Source organism: Emys orbicularis, chromosome 10, assembly GCF_028017835.1.
Source record: "Emys orbicularis isolate rEmyOrb1 chromosome 10, rEmyOrb1.hap1, whole genome shotgun sequence".
In the NCBI taxonomy this organism is placed as follows: domain Eukaryota; kingdom Metazoa; phylum Chordata; order Testudines; family Emydidae; genus Emys; species Emys orbicularis.
The window spans coordinates 17,471,625-17,493,798 of record NC_088692.1 but is presented as its reverse complement, the minus strand read 5'-3'; the positions used below and the strand labels follow the sequence as shown (position 1 = coordinate 17,493,798).

The 22,174-nt window shown below is 41.8% G+C and overlaps 1 protein-coding gene across 1 annotated transcript in view; it reads left to right on the top strand.

Annotated features, from left to right (window-relative positions):
- The window catches only part of IQCK (IQ motif containing K), a 95,208-nt gene that overhangs the window by 33,621 nt on the left and 39,413 nt on the right, over positions 1 to 22,174 (top strand). The window contains exon 7 of the mRNA XM_065412757.1: positions 12,154 to 12,238. Coding sequence (XP_065268829.1) covers positions 12,154 to 12,238 — 85 coding nt within the window. The remainder of the gene's footprint in view (positions 1 to 12,153; positions 12,239 to 22,174) is intronic.

Here is a 22,174-nt window from a genome sequence, read left to right as displayed (position 1 = left end):
CATGTGCCATCTGGAGCTGCTGCACTACCCCTACCATTCCACCCTCCGGGGGAGAGTTCAGGCAATCACAGTCACACATACACTGGCCTGTGAGAGAGATGGTTGGTGTGTGTGTTTGTGAAATGAAAATGACTGTTCTCTCCCCTTCAAAGGTTCTTTTCCCTGTATTTATAAAGTTTCATTCAGTTATAAATATGACTGTTTGCATGTGTTTGAAATAAAAGTCTATTTGTGGAAACTTAATTAATCTTTATTAGCTCACAACATATGCTGGCTGGGGCTGACATCATTCACAGATAATAGCAATATTTAACAACTCTTCATCCCCAAAATAATTTATTTTTAACAAGACAGTTAGCAAAGCTAGCACACCAAAAGTAAAAATTGAAGTGACCTGCATATAAGCATAACACGTCAAAACTTTCCTTAATAATGTGTCCAAACATATGATTAGATACTATTAGTAATATATATGTATATGTAAACTCTAACTGTGTGATTTGGCAATCTAGTTATATATTTTAACTTTATTATTTCCATATAATCACACCATAAGAAGTATAGTTTAATTATGAAAAGGGATAGAAAAAATTCCCATGAGAATACTGTAGTAAACAATAATTTAGAAAAAAGACTTAAACACAATCCCCGTAAAAGATTTTACATGCCATTTATGCTTCCTTTCCTTAATCCCCACCCTCTTTTAATCCACAATCTTAGTCATAACAATATCAAATAGGACTTTGAACATATGTAAGAGACACAATATTAAACTCTCAGGGTCAAATTTTGATGTGTTGTTTTGTTGTTTAAATCTTTAAAATCTTCTTTTTATATATGATAAAGAAACAAAAAAGGAAAAGCACATCCTCTTCCCCCCGCCTTAGGGGGAAAAAACCCTATGTTGCATTTGTCAAGTATGTGGTCCAGATTCAAAAAGCGATTTACTTTGATGGTTCTTTTAGCAGTACATTTCAACACTCTTCTAAAGCAGAATTTTTCTTATTAAAACACAGAATTCTGAATACTTAAACTTAATCCTCCTTTGAAATTTTTTTTCTTTTTTCTTCTGGTAGCATTTCAATGACTTAGAAGTTTCTTCCACTCCAGCTTGTTTTTAATATGCTCAAAATTTGAAGGTTACCTCTACTAGCTATTCTCCAGTGCCTCCAATTTCTTACTCAAAACTAAATTTTCTTTAACTAAATTCAAAGACACAGTTTTATGAGCTTAGGCGTAGGTTAACTTCTGGCGGGGCCGGGGGGAGCTACAGTCAGGCCAATGAGGGGAGGCAAATGTCATGCCTGTTTGAGGCTTGCAGTTTGTGGGGACAAGCTCCTCCTCCCTGCCCAAACTAGGCCCATGCTTATGAATCTTATTTTTGGTATAATGTGTTTCTAAATGGGACTGTCTAAATTTTGTCAGAATAAGAACCAAAAGCTGTATCCAGTTTCACAAGTTTTGATGAATACATTTTAGCTTTAATTCTAGAGAGCTTGCCACAGATGAAGCTTCACAATTGTTACCATCTGTAAGATGTACAGCCAAGGAATCTGTAGGTAAATTCTTTGGGGCAGATACCGTGTCTCCAACTGGATTTTGTAAAGCACCAAGCGAACTGACAAATAAATATTTTATCATTAGGTATTGAGACCATGGTTACTAAAGCAGTTTTAAAAAGTAAAGACGTGTCTGGCTGAGGAACATTCCCTCAGTTAAAACAAGCAAAAAACATTATTTTAGAAATGTAGAAGGTTCCCCTTAACAGATTGCTACAGTTAAAGCCTTGGACGGTGAGGTGTATACTCTTTCCATACATATGCAATAAGAGCAATGCAGTTGCCTTTTGCTTACATTTTCTCAGCAATATTTCCAGCTGAACTACCCTGATCCCCAAGCACAAGTAATCACATTATATAAAATTCAGGGGTGATGGGTGCCCATGTCATGTCGTGATCCCACTGGCGTTTTGATTTTTAGTAGGGATGCAATTAAGGCTATACCTGTTCATCATTTGTTTGTCTGGCTTTCCAACCCGCTAAAGCAGATTAGATAAATGTGTGGAAAAGAGCAATAGGATAAATCTGTAATGTTGCAGTGCTGTGAAAAATGCTAATATGATGAGATTCTCGTGTAATATTAATTTAGAAATACTACAGGTTCATTCTAGTTTACCTTCAACATTGCCTGAGAATGAAAGGCAATAGCATGCAGTTCTGTGTTTGCGACTAAACCTGTGTAGTTTCCTCTGCCCTCTGCCCAAGGTCAGCTCATGCATGGGTATCTGACTGGGGTTACAAGAGCTATACAGTTTCTTTGTGAATCAACAGTAATATGCAGAACATTGAAACTATCTGCATTTTTGCTTAGGTTCCAACATAGAGATTTGGGGGAAATAAATGATCATAACCTTTATCATACTGAAATATTTAGCTAAGATATACTGGTACATAAATGATTGCTAATGCAATGCTAGTTGCTTTATGTAGAACATAGATATCTATCTGTGTTTGTATATACAGATTATTCTTTTTCCCTCCTCCTCCTTTTAATATTCTAATTAGGGAAAGTCTGCTGGTCTCAGCTGCCTTTACAGTTGACTTCATTGTCAGTTCTCAGCTGGCCAATAGGGGTAATTTTGCATGGGTGGCTGACTTCTTTCTTTCCATAATATGCCCAGTTCCCACAGGTTTTGCTTCATGCACACTGCAATATTTCATCGCTCTGTCACTAAATCAGTCACGCTCTGCAACTTTCAGTATACATTTCATTTGCACTACATGTGTCTTTCTTATAGCTTGTGCTTTATTATGTTGGTAGAATAAGCAACACCTTTACTAAGAAAAAGCAAACAAACAACTCAATATGGATCCTATCCTGTATGAGTCCAGCCACACAGTTCTGATTACAGGAATGTAGCAGGGTTAATGTTGCTGTAGGAAGCTTAACTTTTTCATTTCATGATATTTTTTTTTCTTTTTTCACTTTAAACTGTGCAACATTAACATTGCATTGACATAGTATTTTTGCATTTAGTTTATATATAAAATATTTACACTGTGATATAAGTTTTTGTGACTGAAAATTCTGATTTACACGAGAGATTGTCAAAACTACTGTGGGGAAAATGGAAAAATATTAATGCTATACTTTGGCTTCCTAATAGGTTATATCAAAGATTACTACCATTACTGCTAATCCTTCATGCTTACAGAATATAGGGTCTGATCCAAAGCACATTGAAGTCAATGGAAAGATTCCCATTGACTTCTGTGGGCTTTGGATAAGGTTCATGTGCCTTTGAAGAATCTCCTTCCATCTAAGGCTGAAAACATCCCTGTGAAATAGATAAGTGTTATTGGCCTCATTTTTGTACAAATGAGCAAACTAAGGCATAGAACTATGGGGACTTGAACAATGTCATACAACATGTCTGTTGTTCCAGTAATAGGGCTTAGATCTCCTGACTCCCAGTCTCATGCTGTAACCACAAATTCACCATTAAAATCTCAGAGTTCCACATCAGAAGCAGACACAGAGTGTTGTAAGGGGAAAATCACTATTTCGTAGTTTGCAGACTGAAAACACTGACCTAGGACAAAGGTACATGGCACTATTTGTAATGTAATGACATAGGTAGGCATACAGATAAATATAAAATCAGGGCATTTTAGTTCCCACACACACTCGACCTAGAGACACCCATGGGGAACAACAGCTGTAGCAGGAAGGAACTTGCATGGACCTGGTTATGGAATCTGTTTCTAGATCTGTAAGACTCCTTCCCCAGAGCATCCAATGGCACCATATGAGCTGAAGGCACACAATGTAAATCAGGGCTATCCAGCCTCCCCATTCTCAGCAAGATTGAAAGGGACCTGTCTAGGGCACCAGGCCTATCCACATTCTCTTTCTCCCCCTCTATGAGGGGAGCAACAGCTGCAGCTGAGAGGAACCTCCACACCCTGACATCATTCACTCAATTCTGAAAGTTGGTCTCTGGATTTTGTTTTTCCCCATTTGCTCTTCGATTACTGTTGGTTGCTGGTCTCCCTTCATTCAAACCCTCTTGTACTCTTGCTACAATTCAGCTGTCCTGCCTCACTCTCTTGCCCGTTGTGCTTCTCTCCCTCCTTCTCTAGATCTCCCGACTTTCTAACATTTAGTCCCACACTCCTCTTCCCTTCTCACCCCTATGGCCACTTTGCTTGTACATTATATACCTGTCCTCCACCCAATGTCTGTTTCTTGTCTTGTAAGCTCTTCTGGGCAAGTACTTTGTCTTCCTATATATCGGTACAATGCCTAGCATATTTTCTTTGCTACCACTATATAAATAACAATAATAAAGGGGGGGAAATTCTTCCTCAACTTGCCCCCTTTGGGAACAGCCAAACAAGTCTCTCCTATATCATGAATGAAACTACGTGCAGTAAGCATGCTATTTTGGCAAATACATTGGAATTGCAATAACTGCAGGGCTAAACTGTTAAGTTGTCAGACACTGTAGATGTCAAAAAATGCTCTGAAAATCTGGCCTAGATAAATGCCTGTGTTCTACACGTGTATATTTGTACTTCAGTTTATATCTAGAAAACACCTGAATGAGATAAGACTGAAATTTGCATTTTGATTCTTTCCCCTTAAAGGTTTCCTACCTAAAATGCAAAGGAAGCAGCTGTTTTAAAAAATGAAACACTCTCCTCCTTCACTGCCTAGGAGCTTTGCACTTGGCTGTATTCGGATGGATACAAAAGCTCAGGCCAATGAATCCTTGAAAAAAGCAATAGGCAAAAAAAGGGGATTACAATATTTGATCATTTCCATCCTAGTTGTCAGCTATAGGAAGGAAAAAGTGATAGACAGGAGAAGATTTTGTGAAGCTTTACTCCTGACAACTGTCTAAGGGCATGTCTACACTTACCTCCGGAGCGATCAATCCAGCAGGGGTTGATTTATGACATCTAGTGAAGACGTGATAAATTGACCGCCTAGTGCTCTCCCGTTGACTCCGGTACTCCACCGGAGCAAGAAGCGTAGGCGGAGTTGACAGGGGAGCATCAGCAGTCGACCTACCACAGTGAAGACACCGCAGTAAGTAGCTCTAAGGCACCCACCCACCCCCAGTGTAGACCAGGCCTACGGCTGCTGGTTTGTATCTCCTTCTTCAGAAGGCCAAGCATGGCTGTTCCAACATTCAGAGTCTTTCAGAGGAGAAATACCTTTCATAAAATGGATGAGGAGTGGGTCCTTAGCTTTTTATATTGTGAGGTATTTTTCAAATCACTTCTTCTCAATCTGGTGTATTGGTGTTGCTCCAAAAGACAACTAATATTCAGTAGTGTTTCTGCAAACTGTTGAATGTATTGTGACCTGTTACAAAGAAACTGTCTTGTAAGGTCTTTGTGCCCATTCCACCAGGTCTGTGGAAGTGCCCAAGGGATATTTCATCAAGTCTCTGTGTAAATCCATCCCTTTAAAACTGTGTAGTCTTCATGTAGTGTTGAGTGTATTATGTAGTTAGTGTTGTTGTCTGAATTTAAAGGTTAGTCACATAAATCAGTGCTGCAGTCTCTTTTGGATTAAGTGATCCTCGCTCTTCTTTTGGGATAAATAATGCTTAATAAAATCCATTAACAGAGATTTCTGGAGACATTTCATTAAAAAAATACTTTTTAATTTTCCAAGCCTCTGCATTTCTGAATTCTGGATAGGAACATTAGCAAAGCACCTACACAGGGAGCTGGCAGCAGGAAATACTAGAATGTCATGAGAAATGATTTTTTTTTAAAATATTTCTGAACTTTTGAGTGCTCATGAACTTTTTTAAGCAAAATTGTGTCTGTCCCGGATTTATTTGTGTGTCTGTTAACCTTTTGTCCGTTCCTGTGTCTTTTAGAGCATATGCTTTCCAGTGCAAGGACTGTCTCTTTTTATATGTGTTTGTATAGTGCTCAGCCCACAATTTGGGGCTTTATGCACTATTATAATATAAATATTCAAATTTAATAACCATGACAATCAATCTGATGACAATATATGTTGGTCTCCTTTATATAGCTGTGGACACCATGTTAAGACACAATCCTAATTAAGGTCAAATTGCTTTTTAATGTGGAAATCCCTAAAGCTTCAAGAGTTTAGCTATATGGAGGCAATAAGGCCCTTATCCAGAAATTGAATGTATATTGACATTCCACTGTATCTGCACACAGTGCCATTATTGTCAATGGGAGTCTGCACACAGCTGGAATTTCCTCCTAAGATCTCTTTCCACTCAGCTTCCCAAGAAATCAGTTTGACTCCAGATTTTGTCACTCAGGTATTTTTATTTGGCATTCAGCAAAGTTACACTGAATTGATCAGACTCAAGCGTAGAGGTGGGTATAGGGCATACCACATGCAAAATCACACTGAAAACCTCTTTCTTTATATACGTTTCCAGATTACCTTGCACTTACTATACATTGCATCACACGTTTTGGGATTGGCTTGGTTCCTTTGTAGGAACCAAGTCCTGTACAGCATTCTCTGTCCATGCACTGTCCATCTACGACTTACTCTTTGCCTCATCTTATGTTCCAGCTTATTTTGTCCATTGTAAATGGTCCTCTGGGTGTTCTGCCTCTTAGCTTACTGAGCCATTTACCTATTTTAGCACAGACAGTCTGTTTCCAGCCTACTGATCCATTTACGTCCCTAATCCTGTCTCCCAAGAAATGAGACCTTACCCATGTCTAATTACTCATGTCTAGCCAGGCCTACACACATGTGCTTCAGTGTACCTGCATACAATCAGTGTAAGACTGGGACCTAAATTTGGAGATTCTCAGTTGCTGTTAAGTAATGCATTGGATTTGAGTGCAAAGAGCAATTAACAAATGTTGAATTATACATGGTGAAAATTCTGCATGATAATAAAAGCAAATAAAAGAGGAGAGAAAAATAAAATGACTGTTAGATTGTAAATAGCTCAAAGAAAGGACCAGGTCTGATGTTGATACAGCAGAATGGGGTCTTAAACCTGATTGGAACCTCTGCACATTACAGTAATACAAATATTGGGTACCTACAGTATATGTCAATGTGCTTACCAACCACCACACACATCCCACTATGCTAACATGGATGCTGTTCCCCCCGCCCCCTTTTTAAGAACAGGATTGACATTATGAAAGCCAACTTCTGAGTTCATTATAGAAATCACAGATATAAAACGGGGGGCTTCGATAAGAACCCTTTGCGATATTTCATACACTTTTCTAACACAAGTGTACAGTATTTCTTCTGGATACTGAATTACATCTGCATAATGTTATGAAAATAGATATCTCATTATCAGGATCCTTACAAGCCTGATTCCTCAGAAAGCAAAGCACGTCCTTCCTGACATTAAAGATTCTTCTGGTCAATGCCTGCTTTATTCTGGTAAAATTTGAAAAACAATTGGTAAAATTTGGTAAAATGTGAAAAACAGTGATAATCACTAACACATTATTCAGAAAGATTATTCTACTGAAGCCATTTTGAATGCAAAACATATTCTACATAGTGTATTACGAATTGGCTTTTAAGATTCTACATGATTTGAGGCTCTTTTATTTTGAAATAAACAGAATACATTTACCGTACATTTGGTTGTCATTTCAAATCTTCTTGGACTGTTACAGCTGTCTTCTGCCACAAATGACATATTCCCTCTTCCCCGGTTCACTGTTGATGGGTGGCTGCCTCTGCTCATATTCTATTTTTATTTGACCTGAAGCCAATTGCATATATTCCAGTGGACAGAAATGGACCTCGCATGACTTTCATTCCTGTTCCTTCAAGCTGGTCTGCTGAAATGATTGATATTTCCCAATGACTACCACACTGAAGATTAAGTCCTTTCCACTTTGCTTGATTTACACTGGCTTTCTCAGATTTGGTCTTGGATTGCAAACCAGACAGATCCCCATTATTTAATAACTAAAGCAGTGGAGTGGCTAGAGGTACTGTTGCAAGACTACATCCTGCTTTTTGGAGATGCCATTCTGATGCAAAGGAGTCTAATGGTTCATTACCAGTGAAAGCCCATTGTTTTCCTGGTATACCTGCTGTATTTTAAAATGTATAGGTTGGTGGCCTCATTTGCACTGTTTAAAAGGATAGAAACCTTTTCAGCTTTTCAAAAAGATAAATCCTAGAACAACAGGCAGGAGTCCATCAGCAAAAACAGCACAGTCTACATTCATAGATGAACACATTACAAAGGAGAGAGAGACAAAGTGGGTGAGGTAATATCGTATCTTTTATGGGCTCAACTTCTGTTGGTGAGAGAGGCAAGCTTTCCAGCTTACACAGAGCTCTTCTTCAGGTCTGGGAAATGTATTCAGTGTTACAGCTGAATACAGGGTGGAACAGATTGTTTAGCATAAGTAATTAACACACATTTCAAAGGACCAGTCAAGGTGAAGTGGCCTATTAACACCTCTGCAGTCATGGGGGCAGGAGGGGCAGGAAAGCTGGGGGGGGGGGTGTCTTATGGATTATACATTGTTGTAATGAGCCATACACCAGGTGTCACTATTCAGTCCATGATTTTTAGTGTCCAGCAAAGTTATGAATTTAAGCTCCCAGGCTCATCTTTTGAAGGTGTTGTGCAGGTTTCCTTTGAGGATGAGGACTGAGAAGTCAAATTGTTTACCAACAGGTGATATGGTGTTTCTGTCTTCTATCATTTTGCTGTATGAGTTAATCTGAGCGTGTAATGATTGTCTGGTTTCACCCACATAGTTTTTATTGGGGCAGTTAGTGCACTGGATGAGGTACATGACATGTCATGATAGGCATGTGTAGGACCCAGGGATCTTGAAAGGTGTGTTGTGAGCGGTGTTGATCATGGTAGAAGTGGAGGTTTGTGTGCAGGTTTTGCATCTGTTGTTCTGGCAGGATCTTCCGTAAGAGTGCCATGGCCAGATATGATGGGTTTGCCTGGGTTCCCTTGTTTGTGTATTTTGGGAAGTGTAGAAGCTCCCTGGGGTGGCTTCATGGGGAATGAGATTGTAGAGTTTCTCTTGGAGTTGTTTTGGGAAGGATTTGATGATATCCTTAAATTCCTAAGTAAATTGTGGTGTGGTGTCTTCTTTGAGTTCTTTATAATAGATGGTGTGGCAGAGTTGTTGGTTGGCTTCATTAACATAGTCATCATGGTTGAGGACTATGATGGCACCTCTTTTGTCTACTGGTTTCATTCCGATCTGGTGGTTGGATTTCAGGGACTGTTTAGCTGTCCTCTCAGCAGTGAAGAGATTGTGGAGGATCTGATGTTTGTTAAGGATTTCACAGTCAATTTTTTTCCAGAAAGCAATCAATGTAATGATCAGAGCATGGTTTCATCTGCTGTGGAGTGTCCATTCAGATGGTTGTTTTTTCTTCTGACTGTTGGTGAGGACTTTGTAATTGTGGACAGTGTCATCAACTCAAAAGCTTGTCTCTCTCACCAACAGAAGTTGGTCCAGTAAAAGATATTACTTCACCCACCTGGGACCCCTAATGTCCTGGGACCAACACAGCTACAACAACACTGAATACAACTTATTACAAATAGCATTTTGCTCAGGCATCTTGGTTGTCCAGCCTTATGATTTCTCTCAAGCAATAGGCATGCAAATGCCCATAGAGTTATTACCATATGGTTTAATGGAAATAGCACTTTCTGCTATTGTCTGCATTTCTGATTTCCCAGACACAGATTGAGATTTTTTTCATATAAAATAAATAAAGGCAAAAATCTCAATCGACAGGATGTTGAGCATAATTTGTTCCTGTGTACACTGACTGCAGAGTCAAGGTCAGCTTTGTATTAGTTGATAATTAGGGTCATGCATGGGCGGCGCATATCGTAGGCTGGGGAAGGCTATGCCAGGCTATGCTGGGCGCTGCCACCTGCCTGCCCAGTGCCCTGGGGCTGGGGGACGCACGCTGCCCACCTAGCACTCCAGGGCTGGGTGTGCTCGGGCTTCAGCGGGGGAAGGAGGGTGGGAGGGACAGGGCCTCAGGCAGAAGGGGCAGGCCAGGCTGGGGGCTAGTTTCCCTGAACCCATAGTTCACCCACCACCAGTGAGGCCATGTTCTAACTCGATATACTTCTCCAGTGAAGACAAGCCCTAAAACAAAGGTCTCAAAAGGTAAAGAAAACTTACCAAGGCAGAGACAAATATAAATGAAACTAAGCAAAGAAAAATGTTGCTGAATATATGGGAAAACCTCCTAATATGAGATCTATTATGTTGTAGAATAGTCTTCCAAAGAAAATGGTGGAATGACCAGTCTTTTGGTCAATTAAAGTTGGACTAGATAAAGCATTTGGGGACAGACTGTAAGGAACAAATCCGCACTGGAAAGAGTCTAGGGTTACCATACGTCTGGATTTTCCTGGACATGTCCGGCTTTTTGGGCCTCAAATCTCCGTCCGGGAGGAAATCCCAAAAAGCTGGACATGTAGGGAAAATAGGGAGGGAGGGGTCGTGGGGCTTGGGTCCGGGCCGGAGCCGCTGGGGCCGGCGGTGCTCGGCCGGGGCTGCTGGGGCCACCGGGGCCAGGGCGGGCCGGAGCCGCTCGGCCGGAACCAGGGCCGGCGCCCCAGGGCCCGAGCCGAGCCGGGCGGGAGACGCCGGGGCCAGAGCCTCTTGGCCTGGGCCGGCCGGCCGCCAGAGGGAGCCGCTCGGCCGGGGGGACCAGACTGGGCCGCGCCGCGCCCCGCCCCAGCCCCAGCCCCAACCCCAGCTTACCTGCTGCCTCCCTGTTTCAGGCTTCCCGCGAACATTTGATTCAGAGCAGAGCGTTCAGGGGAGGGGGCAGAGTTGGGGCGGGGACTTTGGGGAAGGGGCGGAGTTGGGGCGGGGGGCGGAGTTGGGGCGGGGCCCCTTGGAGTGTCCTCCTTTTTTAAAATTAAAATATGGTAACCCTAGTGTTGCCTTATCAGTTGCTTCCATCTCTTATTTCTGTGAAAAAGAAACAATGGGATTCTGTTCTAAGGACTGATTTGGGCAAACACTTGTTTATGTCCAAGTGATCACCCGCATCATCCAGATTCATAAAACTTTGAACTTCCCAAATCAAACTTGTGCGCAGAAGCTGAATCTGTGACTATTTTAAGGACAGAGCACATTCTAATAGGTATTCCAGTGTCATGGGAAGTCAGCTGTTTATAATGGGCACTCTCATGAGTTGTAACATTTATCTGCAGCCCAGTGGCTTTAAAAAAAAAAAAAAAAGTGGGGTGTGTGACATTTTCTTACCTTTGAAAAAATCAAAGAAATCCAAAGAAATTAGTTTCAGTCTGATCCTTTCAACTGGCTGCTTGTTGATCACTATAAATGAGAGCTAAACACATCAACAAGCATGGTGAAAAGGCTTTTGTAAAGCTGATTTGATACACTGATCTGAATGGTCACTAAAACCTAATTACACCGTAAAGTGATTCTCATTAGTATTGGTAGCAGAATTTACTGTAAGTGCTTTCAAATCACCATCAATTTATGCTAAAAATTAATTATTGAGTTCTTTTCCTTTGTATTAATCTGGCCCCTTACAATGCAAAGTTTGTCTGACTATTTCAAAGGTAAAATTGCCACATTTATTTGACGACCCTGTTAAGACACGTCTGTGCAACTTCTTGTACATGGTTATGGTAACAGTAATCCTTTCAGAACAAAACAATTCCATCTAAACAGAACATATAATGTAATTCAAATGGTTTTATGGAATAAAATGTATTTGAGTGGCATATCTACACTGCATATAAAGATCCTGTGTGAGTCGTACACTCCATTACTGCAGCCATGCCCTTCAGTGTTTATAAAATGGTAAAAAATAACCGAATAATAAAAATGCAGGAATGAAAAACACTTGAAGGATAATTCAAAACAGTACAGTCCTTGATATATTATTTACATTATGGTGTTTGCAGAGAAGAAACAATTTGTATAATACTGTATCTGTATTAGTGTTTTAAAAGGGCACATTATTTAAGTAATACTTTTTTATTTTGGAGTATTAAGAAATTGTATCTTAGAGATATAGAACAACCTTTCTCTTTTGTGGGTGATATATTGTAAAGGAGGAAGAACATTTTTTAAAGGCTGAACAATTTTATTTTTTTTCTTTTAGCCCTAGACCACCAATTCCTCTGTCTCTCCTATTATCAGAAGAAGAAGCATGCAAAATAATTCAATCATTCTGGAGAGGTTATCGGGTAAGAGTCAGCTATAATTATTTTGCATGATGCTGAATCTGTGTGACTGTGAAGGCCCTGGAGACAACCCTTACATAAATTTTAAGTAGCAGAGACTATAAATAACTTTTAAGACCACTATGGTTCACTGGCGTTGGATATGCTTGTATGTAAGTTGTTTAGTGGCTCAGATCTTTTCACAGGAGTTATGGCAATGCACTCTGCTTTGTTTTCTTCACAAAGAAGTTTACTAGGGCTGTCAAGTGATTAAAAAAATTAATCGTGATTAATTGCACGATTAATTGCACTGTTAAACAATAATAGAAAACCATTTATTTAAATATTTTTGGATGTTTTCCACATTTTCAAATATTTTTATTTCAATTACAACACAGAATACGAAGTGGACAGGGCTCACTTTATATTTATTTTTATTACAAATATTTGCATTGTAAAAAACAAAAGAAATACACCTCTACTCGATATAATGCGGCCCGATATAACATGAATTTGGATATAACGCAGTAAAGCAGCGCTCCGGGGGTAGGGGGGGCTGCGCACTCCGGTGGATCAAAGCAAGTTCAATATAATGCCATTTCACCTATAACGCGGTAAGATTTTTTGGCTCCCAAGGACAGCGTTATATCGAGGTAGAGGTGCAGTATTTTTCAATTCACCTAATACAAGTACTGTAGTGCAATCTCTTTATCATGAAAGTTGAACTTACAAATGTAGAATTATGTAAAAAAAAACCAAAAAACTACATTCAAAAATAAAACAATGTAAAACTTTAGAGTTTAGAAAGTCCACTCAGTCCTACTTCTTGTACAGCCAGTCGCTCAGACAAACAAGTTTGTTTACATTTGCAGGAGATAATGCTGCCCACTTCTTGTTTACAATGTCACCTGAAAGTGAGAACGGGGGCGTTGCAAAATATTTACGTGCCAGATAAAGATTCATATATCCCTTCATGCTTCAAGCAACATTCCAGAGGACGTGCGTCCATGCTGATGGCAGGTTTTGCTAGATAACAATCCAAAGCAGTGCGGACTGACACATGTTCAGATGCCACCAGCAGAAGGTTGATTTTCCTTTTTGATGGTTTGGGTTCTGTGGTTTCTGCATCAGAGTGTTGCACTTTTAAGACTTCTGAAAGCATGCTCCACACTTTGTCCCTCTCAGATTTTGGAAGGCACTTCAGATTCTTAAACCTTGGGTCGAGTGCTGTAGCTATCTTTAGAAATTTCACATTGGTATCTTCTTTGCATTTTGTCAAAGCTGCAGTGAAAGTGTTCTTAAAATGAACAACATGTGCTGGGTCATCATCTGAGACTGCTATAACATGAAATATATGGCAGAATGTGAGTAAAACAGCAGGAAACATACAATTCTTCCCCAAGGAGTTCAGTCATAAATGTAATGAATGCATTGTTTTTTGAATGGGCGTCGTCAGCATGGAAGCATGTCCTCTGGAATAGTGGCCAAAGCATGAAGAGGCATACGAATGTTTAGAATATCTGGCATAGAAATACCTTGCAATGCCAGCTACAAAAGTGGCATGTGAATGCCTGCTCTCACTTTCAGGTGACGTAAATAAAAAGTGGACAACATTATCTCCCGTAAATGTAAACAAACTTATTTCTTTTAGTGATTGAACAAGAAGTAGGACAGTGGATTTGTAGGCTCTAAAGTTTAACATTGTTTTGTTTTTTAATGCAGTTATGTAACAAAAAAAATCTACATTTGTAAATTGCAGTTTCACGATAGAGAGTATACTACAGTACTTGTATGAGGTGAATTGAAAAATACTATTTCTTTTGTTTATCATTTTTACAGTGCAAATATTTGTAATAAAAAATAATAGTATAAAGTGAGTACTCTACACTTTGTATTCTGTGTTGTAATTGAAATCAATATATTTGAAAATGTGGAAACATATCCAAAAATATTTAATAGATCTCAATTGGTATTCTACTGTTTAACAGTGCGATTAAAACTGAGATTAATTTTTTTAATTGTGATTAATTTTTTTGAGTTAATTGTGTGAGTTAACTGCGATTAATCGACAGCCCTAAAGTTTACAGAAAATTTTATTTTAGAAATAGAGTTTTCCCTTGGGAGCCCTCCAAGTTTTATTTCAGCCTTTAACTAGTAGGTGTGGAAAATTTCCAAATTGTATGTGTGGGTGTGGAGGTGGACATGAGAAAGATTGATGGGGAAAGTAAAGAAAAAAAAGTGTAGTATAGAGAGCGGGAGAGAGAAATGAGACATAGAAGGAGACAGAATATATTTAGGAAAGGTAGAGGGCACAATGTAAGGAGAGAGAGAGCAGGAAAAAGTGGAAACAGACATTGAAGACAACTTAGGAAAAGATATACCATGATCTCTTATAGGAAATAAACATAGAGCAAATCCAAGAAGGGCAAAAGAAAGTAAAACCAATAAGGGGTGTAGTAAGTAGTACTGGGTAAATTTCTTATTTGACAGTTTTCAACAGAGTTTGCTCTATAGTTGGCTTACATACGATTTGTTGAATAATAGAAGATGAATATTTTTCTGTTATTCACCAAGTCTACTAGTAAATTTATATATATAAAAAATTTATTAAATAGAAAGTTGATTGACAATGTTACAGTTAAATACACCAAATAGTGAATAGTACACAACTGGTTACTTCCTTTAAATTGAAGGGAGCATAGGTTTGGGAGGAGGGGCATGACCTGTGAGGAGTGGTGGTACACTACCCTGGCTAGTTATACTCTTAATTAACATACCAATTTTTCAAAGCCATTGCTCTTAAAGTGCTTTAGAAAGAAGGTTAAATAACATGATCTCCATTTCATGATGAAAAAAATGAGGCACAGAGAATATATATGCAGAATATTTAATTGTGTTTATAGGCAGGACTGGTAGCATGCCCAATACTTCCCATTTTAAGAATCTGTTTTTCAGTGGCTACTGACTTCGCTAAACTTTTACCATTTGGGCTGAAATCTTCCGAACAGTTCGGCCATTTCCAAGATGGAGGCTAGGGAAACATACATTGTTTTGCCAGTGTTAAAAAATTCTGGCAACCTTTTCTTTGAAAAACTCTAGCATGCCCATATTTTGGAGCAGCATTTGAAATTTGGCAGAGTGGAGGCCTTTGTATCAAAAATGTGCTGTTTGCTGTCCTCATAAAAATCTGCCCAAATATGCCAAGTCAAATTTAGTCTTTGAAAAATCATAATTTGCACATGATCAATAGAGACTCTATAGATTTTAGCATCTAATGTCCCTGAAGATTCTGTCTGCACAGGGCATGCACCAGCCCAGGACTGAGCAGCACCTGGAATTGCATCTCTGCAGGCTGTATCAGGTCTGGGTCCAGGCACCTGTGCTCTGAATGACCCCTGTGCTAGGCTCAGGTAGCGTGAAGGAGGAAGCTGCCTGATTCAAAAGCAGAGGGGACAAGAGCTAGACCTACAGTGGGGCCTGGGAGTGAGTGGACTGGGGCAAGGAGCCTGGAGTGAAGGGAGAGATGGAAACTGGGACTGGGAGTTGGGGTAGGTGAGACTGAGACTGGCTAGTCAAGGAGATTGGGACTGGGAGTCAGTTGGCCTGGGGAACATGCTGGGGAGTGGGGTGGCTGTAGGCCATGATGCAGGAGAGAGAGATGGATCAGATGAGGAGTTGGGGTGGCAGAAACTTAGACTAGCTGGGCAAGGAGCTTGGAGAGAAGGATTTCGAGGCCTGGGAAAGAACTGTGAATGTCTGGCCAATGAAGCTGGGCTTGAAAGTCGGGGGAGAGTGGGATGCAGATGGGGAGTCCAGAGGAGTCAGACTAGGACTTGCTGGACATGGAAACTGGAGTGAGAAGCCTGAGGCGTGGAAACTGGGACTCGCTGGGTGAGGAGACTGGAACTTGGGATAAGGATCCAGAGGTGAGAAAAAGACAGGAGTGGGACAGACACATGTTGGAAGCAATGGGGCAGACTAGGCCATACTTAAGGGGGAATAGGCAGAAGAGTCCGTACCTACTAGAGCACTCTCCTCTCCAGAGCCTGGAATGGAGCCCAAGCTTTCTGTCTCACCATTTGTCTATTATCAACAAGTATTTGTGAAATAGACAGGCAAAATGTCCCATCCCCCTCTATTGCTAGTCTCTACTGAGGATGACAATCTGCTATCACTAACTCCATTAGCTCAAGTAGCAGAGGTCAGTATGAATGATCTAAAGCAGGGGTCGGCAACCTTTCAGAAGTGGTGTGCCGAGTCTTCATTTATTCACTCTAATGTAAGGTTTTGCTTGCCAGTAATACATTTAAATGTTTTTAGAAGGTCTCTTTCTATAAGTCTTTAATATATAACTAAACTATTGTTGTATGTAAAGTAAATAAGGTTTGTAAAATGTTTAAGAAGCTTCATTTAAAATTAAATTAAAATGCAGAGCCCCCCAGACCGGTGGCCAGGACCCGGGCAGTGTGAGTGCCACTGAAAATCAGCTTGTGTGCCGCCTTTGGCACGTGTGTCATAGGTTGCCTACCCCTGATCTAAAGGCTCCAACCTTGCTAATGACCCATGTGGATGTCAGTATAATGCCTCATGATGGAATTTCTGTTCTTTCAATTTGTTTTTTTTCAAAACCTATGAAATCACACACAAAAAACTATGTTAAAAGGTTATTATTAAGGTTGTAAAATCAAGCACTCAAAAGTTAGGAAATGCCGGAATTAATGTTGTCTGTGCAACCTTAGTTCAACCGTTTTGTACATATGCATTACGTTACAATCTTTAATTACATACTATTTTTTCCACAGGACCCCTGCCTCATTCGTTGCTAAAACACATTATAACTCCGACTGACTTCAATGATGGCAGTCAAAACCCCCATTGACTTTAGTGGGGCTAGTTTTGATGCCCTTTCAGTAGCTGAACAATTTCCTCAGGACTAACCACTAATGTTGGTTCATAGATCAGCAAAAGAGGCCTTATACTCGTGGTACGATCTGTGGCCTCTCCCACTTGCACGCTATACTAGCCCCAAAGTAAAGCACCTCAGCCAGGCAGGATAGGGAAGAGACCTCTAATGACTTTGAAATCCAGATGTCCTGTTATACCATTTGTAGCTTCATCAATACATCACAGGCCAACTTTGATCAAAAGAATTAACAGAAATGTTAGCAAATGTGTAAATTAATCTGTAGCATTTTCCAATTATTTTGGCTAGTGCTTCATAGGTCACTCCAGTTTACATCCAGCATTCCTCCTGACAGCTATTCCATCTGATAATGTACTTTAACAAAGTGATACTGAAGTTTCTTTATTTAAATTTTAAAAATAAAACAAGGGATGAGGAAGCAGTATAACCGTGACATAACACATTATTTTATTCATCATGAGTGAGGTTTCTTTTTGGAAGATGTGAATAACCTCTAGACTAGTGGTCCCAACGTGGTGCCCGCGGGTGCCATGGCACCCGCCAGGGCATTTATGTGCGCCCACCTAGTGCCCAGCAGGGGAGAGAAGCCGCGGCCCAGTGCCTGACGGGGACAGAGAACTCAGGCTGTGGGTGCGGTGTTCTCTGTTTCCGGCACAGGGCCGGCTCTAGACACCAGCGCTACAAGCATGTGCTTGGGGCGGCTCTTTCCAAGGGGCGGCACTCCCGCGCCCCCCCCCCTTTTTTTTTTTGCTTGGGGTGGCAAAAAGCCAGGAGCCTGCCCTGGCCAGAGCCCTGCCGCTGGAGAGCCAGAGCATCGTCCCCTGGAGCTGAACCCGGGCTGCGGCGGCGAGAGGGGCTCCAGGAGTGTGTGAGGAGCCGAGGAGTGAGGGAAGCGGGGCCCGGGATGCAGGAGGAGGGGTACTGCTGCCGCCACCGCTGCTGCTCTGAGTCTCCCCAGGACAGCGCAGCGTTTCCCCACCCGAGTGGGCTGGGCAGGGGGCGTGGATCCCGGCTCGCGTGCTGATGGGGCGAGTGGCTGGGCAGCCCGAGCTGCCCCCTCCTGCCCCCGGACCCAGCCCGCCGCACACCTCCTCCGCCTCAGCCCCGCGCTGCTTGCCCCGGGCCCCCACAGCACCGGGGCGGGGAGAGGCAGAGCCCGGCTCCAAGCGGGGCAGCGGGGTATACTGCCCCGCCAGGGGACCCCCGCAGCTCGGGCACCTGGGGGTCAGTGTCCGTCCTCTCGGCTCTGCCTGCAAGGGGCTGGGGAAGCAGCAGTCATCGCCTGCCCCTCTCAGCCCTTGCACCTGCCATCCCGCTCGCAGCCTCTTCACTTGTACCTCCCCCCATCGCTCCTTCGCTGCACCCCTTCCCCTTGTACTCTCCCTTCACCCACATCTCTCCCCGTGTACCCTCCCCCAGCCCTCTCCTCCCCCACCGCCCCCTTCCCCTGCACCTCTTCTCCCACAACCCTCCTCCGTGAGTACATCACACCCCGCTTCTCTGCCAGTGTAGAGCCCCCAAGCACTCCCACACCCGCTTCTGTGCCTGAACCCTCTTTACTAGATCCCCATCCCTTTCCGGGTACAAGGTTTAAGGGTTAGTCCCTATGCCTTCGGAGCACTAAAGATGGGGTTGCAGGGGACGGGGGGGTGGGGTTTATACTAAAGTGAAATAAAAATAGGAGAAACTGTTTGATCCCCATTGCAAGTGTAAACAGGGATTGCTGTGGTGAATGAGGATGTCACGTTTGGGGGGGGAGCCCAGGGCTGGGGCAGCAAGGGGTGCGGGGGGGGGGGGAAGAGAGAGCCCAGAGCTGGGGCGGCAGGGGGTGAGGGTGGGGGGCAGCCAAAATTTTTTTTTGCTTGGGGCGGCAAAAAACCTAGAGCCGACCCTGCCCCGGCAGGCGCGGGGCCCGCCTAGTGCCCAGCAGGGGGAGAGAAGCCAGGGCCCCGCACCTGCTGGGGACAGAGTACTTTGGGGCTGCGAGCGCTGGTGTTATCTGTCCTCACGGCTTCTCTCTCCTGTCTGGATTCATATATTATGTAATATTAAATATGATGTTTTTCGTATTATTTAATGTACAAATACAAAATAAGCCTTGAAAAATTGTTGGCGCCCGCCCCACTCTTCTGAAAACATGAATGTGCTACTGGCCACAAAAAGGTTGGGGACCACTGCTCTAGACTTTGAACCTACTTTGCTTCACTGCACAGGGAGTTAGACTTCTGTTTCTGTAAATATAGCGTGTTTTCTAAATAATCAATATAGAAACTCTCTGTGCTGCTTATAAACAGACTTCAGTATATGAGAGTACTTGTAAGAATCTTCCATGAACATGGGAACATGCTTTGAATGTTTTATGCTGTGTCTTTTTGTTTTCCCTGATTTTCTTTTTTAATCTATCTGACTTTGATTCCCACAGTAACATTAATTAGCACTGACAATACCACTGCAGGCATCCTCACAGTAAAATATTGCAAAGCCAATCATTATCCAATAATGTTTGTATGTTGGATTAACACCACAAGGTTGCTCAGATACCTTGTGTTTGGGGGCAAAGGTTCTGAAAGGCAATGTCTTTGCCCTCTACATTAACATTTAATTTAAAGGAGTATTGTTTGTAGACCTAAACCAACCTGTTAGAAAAGAAATGCAGAGTCCTAAAGAACAGTCAATTGCAATGATTAACTCTGACTATCAAACTGTGAAATATTTTTGTTTGTTTGTTGGATGCAGAAGAAGGCAGAGTTTTGTTGTTTAAGAGTTACAAGCTGAAATTAAAGAGACAAGATGGGTGATGTAATATGTTTTATTGGACCAAGCTTTCAAGCTAACACAGATCTATCTGTTAATAACAAGCTACAGTACAGTAAATCTAGGATGGTGTATTTTTATATATGCTGGTTGTCAGGGTTCCTTCCCCACTCTGAACTCTGGGGTACAGATGTGGGGACCCACATGCACATGAAGGACCCCCTAACCTTATTTTTACTAGTTTAGGTTAAAAACTTCCCAAGGCACAAATTCCTTTCTAGCCTTAGTATCGATGCCACCACCAAGTGATTTAAACAAACTTTTAGGGAGGGCCACTTGGAGCCCTATCTTCCCCAAATATCCCCCCAAACCCCTACACCCCCTTTCCTGGGGAGGCTTGAGAATCCTCAATCCTCACCAATTGGTACAGGTGAACACAGACCCAAACTCTTGGATCTTAAGAACAATGAAAAATCAATCAGGTTCGTAAAAGAATCACCTCTGTAAAATCAGGATGGTAAGTACTTTACAGAATAACAAAAGACTCAAGAACACAGAGGATTTCTGTTCTAGGCAAAACCTTAAAGTTACAAAAATAGGGATAAACCTCTTAGCACAGGGAAAATTCACAAGCTAAAACAAAAGGTAATCTAACGCATTTCTTTTCTGCTATTACTTACTATTTCTGCAAGACTAGATGCTTAGTTCAGATATCCTCCCACCCAAGGATATTTTAGATCATTGTTTGGAAAACTCATTTTTTATTTCAACAAGATACAAAAAGGTTTTATCAAGTAGTGATTTTAAACTTTTCATATAGACATTGTTCACTGAACTTAATTATATAATTCATACAATCTGTAATTCTAAAATACCCTATTATTACAATGCACACCTTCTGGTAATATTGACTATAAATACAAAGGTCTGCCCTCATATCAGATCATACAGTGCACTGTGAAAAAGGAAGGTCTTTACTTCCACTGGACTTCTCAAGTTACAATTTCAAGGACATGAAATCACACACCACACACATTCAAGGGTAGAGGGGAAAATATTCTGGACAGGTTGTTGGATTTCTCAAGAAGTAAATAACTAAGAAATTTAATAAAATAGAAGATGAAAAGATAGCTCCATGTGTAACAATAACATTCCAGAATGTGAGGATATAAATTTGAATCCTTGTATTTCTTTATTTGTGAAGCTACATCATCTCAGATGGAAGAAACCACAGCAAACCCTGTTACATTATTTTAAAACTTTCCTCAAACAGATGTTTTGTGTACCTCTTCAACTGTTCTTCAGGACATTCATTGTCAAACATACTGAGGCATATATCGATGTAGAGAGTGAAATGCCCTCATTTGTAAAATTAACTGAGCTTTTCAAGTGTATTCATGATGCTTCCCTTGTTTTTATCACACATGCCTGAGTGAATATACACAGGGTGAAAAACTCAGGCAGATCAATAGCAACGTGTCGTCCAATAAAAAAAGTCTTTGCACCAAAAGCTGCAGAGCAGAATTTTAACACTGAAGCACAGGGCATGGCTACACTTGCAGATGTAGAGCTCTGTGAGTTAAACCTGCCTTCGGAGAGCACAGTAGGGAAAGCGCTGCAGTGTGTTCACACTGTCAGCTGCTTGCGCACTGGCATGGCCCCATTTGCAGCAGCATTGGGAGCAGTGCATTATGGGCAGCTATCCCAGCATGCAAGTGACTGCAATGTGCTTTTCAAATGGGGGTGGAGGGTGTGGAATGAGGCAGGGAGTGTGTTGTGTGTATGTGGGGGGAGAGTGGGTTTTTGGGGGGCTGAGAGCATGTCAGCATGCTACCTTGTAAGTTCAGACAGCAGAGGATCTCCCCTCCCCCCACCCCGCCTCTCTCTCTCTCTCTCTCTCTCTCTCTCACACAGCATTCCACAGTAATGGCTTGCATGCCGGCTATCAGAAACGAAGCTTTGAAGGGGCATTTCCGCATTCCTACAGGAGTTCAAAACAATGACAAGAGTGGCCTCTTGACTTAAGGGGATTATGGGACGTTTCCGGAGGCCGATCAGAGCGCAGTAACGCAACACCTTGTTCACACTGACGCCCGTGCGTTGTAGCCAAGGTGCAGCAAACGTTATTCCACTCGCCGAGGTGGAGTACCAGCAGCGCTATAGCCGTGGAGTCAGAGCGCTCTACGTGCCTTGCCAGTGTGGACGGGGAGTGAGCTAGGGCACCCGGGGCTCCTTTATTGCATTGTAACTCGCAAGTGTAGCCAAGCCCACAGGCTAGCAAT